General features: G+C 38.2%; 1 protein-coding gene across 1 annotated transcript in view; it reads left to right on the forward strand.

Annotated features, from left to right (window-relative positions):
- Positions 1-8369, forward strand: part of DNAJC3 (DnaJ heat shock protein family (Hsp40) member C3) — an 88455-nt gene that overhangs the window by 22317 nt on the left and 57769 nt on the right. The window contains exons 3-4 of the mRNA XM_049647159.1: positions 6018-6142; positions 8295-8369. Of these exons, the coding sequence (XP_049503116.1) occupies positions 6018-6142; positions 8295-8369 (200 nt within the window). The remainder of the gene's footprint in view (positions 1-6017; positions 6143-8294) is intronic.

Raw genomic sequence — 8369 nt, forward strand, 5'->3', positions numbered from 1 at the left:
ACACACACACACACACACACACACATCTTAAAGATAGGTAGTATCCTATTTTGCCATTATTATTTTAATCTCCAGTAGGTGCTCAGTAAAAGTTTAAATGAAGGGATAGAGTTGGGTTAGCTGGGAGCAAGAATAACATTTTTCTGTATTTAGACAAGTGTGGTCTTTCTGTTTTCCACTACCACTGTTTATAACATCATTTGTAATTGGCTTTCTGATGTATTTTCTTCATTAGTTGTATTTTATTACAGCTTATCTTTTCATATTTGAATAGTAGTTTGAAGATTAGACCTTAAATCCATCTCTCATGTTCAAGTTTCTAATAAACGAGTATAACAATTTGAATGGCATGTTTTCACATGAAATCTAGTATTTCTATAGGTAGGCTTGCAAGTATTTTAAATAATGAACTGTATTGTGTATTGAATGGATAACAGGATAAGTGATTATTTTCAAGGTTGTCAGATGTTGTTTTATGAGAAATTAAGCATGAATTTTTAAACTGATCCTTGTTCAGTTGCTACTTCATGCACAATGATACAGGAATGGACACTAGTTCTAGGAACTGTTGGTATTTTAAGATGAAGATCTAGGGAAAACTATTTTGTTTTGCCATTCACGTGACCTCATGCGACTAAGAACATTGATTTGAAGGCAAGGGAAATAAAAGGACAAATTAACTATTGGGACCTCATCAAGATAAAAAGCTTCTTCACTGCAAAGGAAACAATCAACAAAACTAAAAGGCGACTGACAGAATAGAAGAAGATATTTGCAAATGACATATCAGATAAAGGATTAGTATCCAAAAACTATAAAGAACTTACCAAACTCAACACCCAAAAAACAAATAATCCAGTAAGAAATGGGCAGAAGACATGAATAGACACTTCTCTAAAGAAGACATCCAGATGGCCAACAGGCACATGAAAAGATGCTCAACGTCACTTCTCATCAGGGAAATACAAATCAAAACCACACTGAGATACCACCTCACACCAGTCAGAGTGGCTAAAATTAACAACTCAGTAAACAACAGATGCTGGCGAGGATGTGAAGAAATGGGAACCCTCTTGCACTGTTGGTGGGAATGCAAACTGGTACAGCCCCTCTGGAAAACAGTGTGGAGGTTCCTTAAAAAATTAAAAATAGAACTACCCTACGACCCAGCAATAGCACTACTAGGAATTTATCCAAAGGATACAGGAGTGCTGATTCATAGGGGCACATGTACCCTAATGTTTATAGCAGCGCTTTCAACAATAGCCAAATTATTTATTTTTTTTTTAAATTTTTTTTTTTTTTTTAACGTTTATTTATTTTTGAGACAGAGAGAGACAGAGCATGAACGGGGGAGGCGCAGAGAGAGAGGGAGACACAGAATCTGAAACAGGCTCCAGGCTCTGAGCTGTCAGCACAGAGCCCGACGCGGGGCTCTAACTCACAGACTGTGAGATCATGACCTGAGCCGAAGTCGGCCGCTTAACCGACTGAGCCACCCAGGCGCCCCAACAATAGCCAAATTATAGAAAGAGCCCAAATGTCCATTAACTGATTAATGGACAAAGAAGATGTGGTTTATATATACAGTGGAATACTATTTGGCAATGAGAAAGAATGAAATCCTGCCATTTGTAACAACGTGGATGGAATTGGAGGGTATCATGCTGGGTGAAATAAGTCAGAGACAGATCTCATGTTTTCACTCATATGTGGAACTTGAGAAACTTAACAAAAGACCATGGGGGGAAGGGAAGGGAAGGGGAAAGAATAGTTTCAAACAGAGAGGGGCAAACCATAAGAGACTCTTAAATGCAGGGAACAGAGGGTTGATGGGAGGGGCAGTGGAGAGGGGAAAATGGGTGATGGGCTTTGTGGATGGACTTGTTGGGATGTGCACTGGGTGTTTTATGTAAGCGATGGATCACAGGAATCTATACCTGAAACCAAGAGCACACTGTATGCACTGTATGTTAGCTAACTTGACAATAAATTATATTAAGAAACAAAACAAGGTGTTCACTGAAAACATGAAAAAAAAAGAAAAAAAATAGCACATTTATTTATTTTGAGAGAGAGCAAGTGAAGGAGGGGCAGAGAGAGAAAATCCCAGGAGGGGCAGTGGGAGGTGGGGGGAGGAAAGAGAGAGAGAGAGAAGCGGGGGCTCTCCTGAAGCAGGGTTCGTGCTCACCTGAAGCAGGGCTCGGCCAGTGTGAGACTCAAACTCGTGAACTGTGAGATCATGACCCGAGCCTGAGTCAGATACTTAATGACTGAGCCACCCAGGCACTCAGAACATCGATTCTTGATTCATATGTTGAGCCATTGTCATTTGATTACTCAATTTTGTAGGTTCATTGTTATAAAATGGGTCTCTAATCTGATTTCATATCTTAAAAATACCTAAAAACTGAAGAATAAAGTAAATGAAAGTGCTCCAGATTATTGTATATAAACATTTTTTAATATATGTGTAATCAAATACTTAAAAGCTGTGTCATATGTAATCCTCATTAGAGGTTTTTCTGCATGGACTGAAATGGTCAGTTTTTCCCCAAATAGAAGTGTAGGTACCTTCTTGATAAGTTGCCCAATGCTAGCATTAAGCATTCTTTTTTTTTTTTTTTTTTCTTGAAAGAACTAGATACAGAGGTCAAAATAACCGACATCTGTTTTTCAACATGCCATTGCTGATTTCATATGGGAGAATGATCTGAATATCCTGGTGAGGCACATCTTTTTAAGAGCCAGGTCTGTTCTCTGGAATCCCTGCATGGGGTGGCTGGCAGGGAGAAAGGAAACTGGGTGACCAGATGTTTGTTTGCTTTGCCTCCTGGATGGAAAGCACTCCAAATGGAAAGCTTACCCGGACCAGTGAGGTCAGAATCTACAAGCAGCAACTCTTTGAAAAGCAAGAGATGGCAGTGTCTGTCATACCCTCTGTGCCAACTTGGGAGGACTGCAGGGACCAGAGGGCGGGCAATGCAGCAGAGACTTTAGCCCCCTTCCTCTTTTGTCCCCTCTGAGAAAAACCTCTTCTGGACTGGACAGAGTGTGACAACAAAACATTTGCTCCCTGGGTTTACAGACCTGGCTCTGGAAACAAGACCCATGGGAAGTGGACCATATTCATCCGGAGGCTGGGAAATGTTTCTCTTGGTCTGTGGCAGGGCTGATGTTGGCGTGCTTCCTCCTTGTCCACAACAGGATGGCACTAGGGAAAGCAAACAGAACAGAAGCCAATGTGAAGGATTTCTTGGGCTTTCTCAATGAGAAGGACCCAAGAATCAAAGCCAGAAGCAAGGGAGGAGCTCCTGGGGTATGGTAGGGCTGAGGAGACCCTGTGGGAAAGCTGGCTAGCTCCAGGGACCCGCTGAGTACTACAGTGTCCTGTGGAAATGAAAGAAAGACCAAAGAAGCCATGTCTGTACTGACTTTAGCCCCTTGCTTGTCCTAGGCAGGTCTCAGTGTTGGCATTTGTTGTGGTGATCAGGAATTTGTTTCCATTTCCTTTTATTTGAATACCTTGGGCCAGGTCATATGGAGACACTCGAGTGAATTCACTCAAGGAGTTTTATTTTCTCTAGACTGAGGTGTATGTATAAATAATTGATACCAGAGGGAGTGATAAGTGTTATGGGCACAGTAAGAGGTATACTATATTATAGAATGTTATGGAAATTGAAGGAATGGAAGGTATATATTTCACATGTGTCATCAAATGAGTCATTTGAGCTGTGCCTCAAAGATTGAGTAGGATTTGGACATACGAAGATGATCATGTGTGATGTAAACTCCAGGTCTTAAATCATGTTACTTCTAGTATTTTTTGCTTAGTGTAAATAAGTCATGGAAAACTTAATTTTTTTTTAATTAATGAATATAAAAGCACTCTGTTTATTATGAAACATTTTGGAATGTGTTTGGTATAAAGAAGAAAATCTGATCTCTCTGCCCAGATAACTACTGTTGACATGTGGTGAATTTCCTTTTACTTTTAGAGGCAGTCACTTAAAAGTGACTGGTATCAAGTCATTGTTCAGGCCAGTTATGCTGCCCAGACTCACATATTTTTAATTTATTGTACATTCTAAATCAAATATAAACTGAACCTAAAAATATTATATATCATTTATGCTCTTAAGTATAGTTACTCTATATCTTACTTTTTCCTCAGGCTAATTATAGCATTTTGTAGGAAATACCCTATATACAGGCGGCTGACTATGCTCTTTTTTTTTTCCTGGTCTCCTGAGCAAAATTGATCAGGAAAGAAATTTCAGTGATGCTTAGCTGGGATCTATGGATTGTTTTTGGTTTTTGTTTCAGATTTGAGGAAAAAATAGTTCTTTAATTGTTAAAATGCCCAGTTTTCATAGCTTTTCAAAAATATGATCCTAATAAAATAGTATAATGAAAAGTATGTTACAAAATTTTACTGTTTTGACCATTTTTAAGTGTATTAGGTTAGTGGCACTAAGCGCATTCACATATTTGTGCAACCTGCATCACCATCCATTTCCAGAGCTTTTTCATCATCCCAAACTGAAACTCTACCCATTAAGCAGTTGTTCCCCATTTTTCTCTCTCCCTTTCTCTCCTTCCTTCCTTTGTTTTTGTAATAGCCATCTTAATGGATGGGAAGTGGTATCTCACTGTGGTTTTGATTTACCTTTCCCTAATGATTAGTGATGGTAAGCATCTTTTCATGTGCTTTTGGCCATTTGTATATCTTCTCTCATATATGGTTTTATAGCTTTACTTTATCCTCCTGCCGTCTTTTGCTCAGCAGTGGTTCAGGTAGGTTAATCCCATTAACAACTGCTCAAAACCATGATTTTGAATGATGACAAACCATTCTGTCATAGATTGCCATTGGTCATGTTTTTCAGATGATAAGACCTTCAGGGGTAGAACTTTCAGAGAGTTTTAGTTGTAAATCTTATAATGATAGAACTGTGCATAAATAAATATTTGTTTAAGACACGTGGCTGGATTTGGTCAAGATATATATCTATATATCTATATCTATATATCTATACACACACACACACACACACACACATATGTATTTCAAAATTGCTTTCTAGAAGGACTGTTTGGCAGCACAAGGTTTACTTCCACTGAGTAAAGTAGAATTAGCTAAAAAACCTAATCATCCATCTGTTTTCCTCCTTTTAAATATTGGTAACTTAATTAGTCTTGTCTCATTTCCCTTCTCCTCCTTTGTCCTAAGGTTTGTACCTTTATTTCTTCACTGCCATTTTAATTGGAATTTGTGAGGGAACAGAGATTGTACATTTAATATGTCAGTTTAATTGGAAGTCTATAATTTTCTTAACTCTGAATAAAGCATAGTCACATTCTCAATCAGTATTTAAAAAAAAAATTTTAATGTTTATTTTGAGAGAGAGAGCATGAGTGGGGGAGGGCAGGGAGAAAGGGAGACACAGAATCTAAAGTAGGTTCCAGGGTCTAAGCTGTCCACACAGAGCCTGACACAGGGGCTCAAATTCACGAACCATGAGATCATGGCCTGAGCTGAAGTCGGATGCTTAACTGACTGAGCCACCCAGGTGCTCCTCAATCAGTATTTAACTTAAGGAAATTTCAGTAAAGACAAAGACTGAATTGCATACTTATAAAAGTTGTGAGTCGAATATAGTTAATATTTTAGATCAGAGGTTGGCAAACATTTCCTCTAAAGAGCCAGATGATGAATATTTAAGCTTTTCAGCCATACAGTCTCTGTGCATTTATTTTTATTTTTATTTTTTGACAACTCTTTAAACATGTAAAAGATATTCTTGAAGCCTGTGGGTTGGATTTGACTCAGAGACTATAGTTTGCCAATCCTGTTCTGGATTTATTTGTAGTGATCTTGCTAGTCAACTGGACCCATTATTGATGGAAAGACTCTTAATGCCTTAAGGGAATTGCAAACTCTAGTATGGTTCAGGTGATTTGTGTTTTTAAGGAAATTACCGAGAGCTAATATTTATTATTTTAATTTTCAGATGGTGACCCAGATAACTATATTGCTTACTATCGGAGAGCTACTGTCTTTTTAGCTATGGGCAAATCAAAAGCAGCACTTCCTGATTTAACTAAGGTGATTGAACTGAAGATGGATTTTACTGCAGTAAGTGCATCTAAACTTTCTTTAAAGAAAACTTAAGGAAGTTTGGAAGAGGTAATTTGTTTTTAAAGGTGAGGATCGACCTGTTAGGCATAGCTGGGGAGCATAGGAAGCTGCTGTGGTGTAGTAGACTGGGCAGCAAGAACAATCCAAAGTCCCTGGAATCAAAGATCTGTGTGAAAAAGGAACAGTGGGTAAATTTGGTGAATTTTAGAAGCTTGGCAGTGACATCATCCTTGTGGCTTAGAAAGACCTCTGTTTTTGGGGGGAGTGTAGGGCAAGATGTGAGGCTGAGTAACCAGTTGATCAAGAGGCTATTGAATTAACAGGCTGTCGGGTGACTGACAGTAGTTCCAATTAAGGCTATCATAGGAAAGATAAAGAAAAGGAGATAGGTCACTTACATAGTGGTTTGTAGTAAGGACACAGTTCTGAATTAGATGGCATCCTCCCCTGCAACCAACACACAAGCTTCAGAAATGGAGGAATTTACAGTCTAATGGGATATCCTGATGTTTGGCATTTAGTGTAATGGCTTAAAATAATGGGATAAGTTAGATGCTTTCAAAATTGATTTGGTAGCCCGTTTATTGTTTATATCCTGCCATATCTAAAAAGGACTTGGGATAACTGATTAGATATGGGTGAATGTTTGGTTTGAAATATTACTATTATTTTAGGATGGAATTGCCAAGTGTCAGACTTTCTTTTAATCTGTTACTTTACCTAGCTAACTGAGCACAACCTTTCACAAAAGTTGAGTAGTTCATTTTCCTAGTATTATTAGTTAAAGTGGCTTCGTTTTCCTTTTTATGTGTGTTGATGCACTTAACAGAGGATCAGGGAAATTTTTTGTACTGTCAAAGTAATGTGTTTTTTTTTAAATTTTTGTTTCTAATGTTTATTTATTTTTGAGACAGAGAGAGACAGAGTGTGAGTGAGGGAGGGGCAGAGAGAGAGGGAGACACAGAATCCGAAGCAGGTTCCAGGCTCTGGGCTGTCAGCACAGAGCCGGATGCTTGGCTCAAACCCATCGACTGCGAGATCATGACCTGAGCTGAAGTTGGGCACTCAACCAACCGAGCCACCCAGGCGCCCCAGTAATGTGTTAAGTTTTAGTGGAATGTCAGTGTGGTTTCTGTCTTATGGTCACATTGGTCATCAGAGAGTTGGTATTCTTGGAAGAGATGGGATCATGCACATGAGAAAAGGAATACCAGAGATGGAGGGGGAAAAATGATGCATGGGAAAAGGGAAGAGGTGTTATTCGGTTGTAGTAGAGTGAATATTTCCAAAGTTAATAAAAACAAAATTATATCTAGAACTTTGATTGGTAAAGTCCCAAATTACACAGCTTTTTTTTTTGTGGTGACAAAAAAGTTATTATGATGGCCAAAAAAAAAAATATTGAGATAAAATTCACATATCATCAAATTCATCCTTTTTTAAAGTGTATAATTCAGTGGTGTTTTAGTGTATTCACAAGGTTGTGCAGGCATCACCACTGTCTAGTTCCAGAACATTTTTATCACTCCCAAAAGAAATCGAGTACCCACTAGCAGTCACTCCCCATTTATGCCCTGGACTCTGGCAACCACTTTTCTTTCTGTGTGGGCTTGCCTATTTGGACATTTCATATAAATGAAATCATTCAGTATTTGTCCTTTTGTGTCTGACTTCTTTCACTTAGCAGATTGATTTCACGGTTCACCCATGTTGTAGCACATGTCAGTACTTCATTCCTTTTAATGCTGAATAACAATAGCAATATTCCAGTGTGTGTGTGTGTGTGTGTGTGTGTGTGTGTGTGTGTGTGTATGTCACATTTGCTTATTGATTTATTAGTTGATAGGAATTTGGGTGATTTCTACTTTTTAGCTATTGATTTGAACATCCATGTACAAGATTTGTGTGGATACATATTTTCAATTTTGGGGGATATAGCACAAAAAGTATTTTTAAAGAAGCATACTTAATGCTTCAAAATTGTACACATTCATTGGTTCCAGGAATTGTTCTCAAGAGTGCCAAGTCAAATGGGCATTGGAAAAATAAATATTTCGTTAATAGTTCATTAGTGTATTTGGTTTCATTCTTTGTGTTTAAAGAAAATTTGGTAATGCGTGGTTCTCAGAACGCCCTTTCTTTTTTCTAGGCAAGATTACAGAGAGGTCACTTATTACTCAAACAAGGAAAACTTGATGAAGCAGAAGATGATTTTAAAAAAGTG

The sequence above is a fragment of the Panthera uncia genome (genome assembly GCF_023721935.1).
Source record: "Panthera uncia isolate 11264 chromosome A1 unlocalized genomic scaffold, Puncia_PCG_1.0 HiC_scaffold_16, whole genome shotgun sequence".
NCBI classification, from domain to species: Eukaryota; Metazoa; Chordata; class Mammalia; order Carnivora; family Felidae; genus Panthera; species Panthera uncia.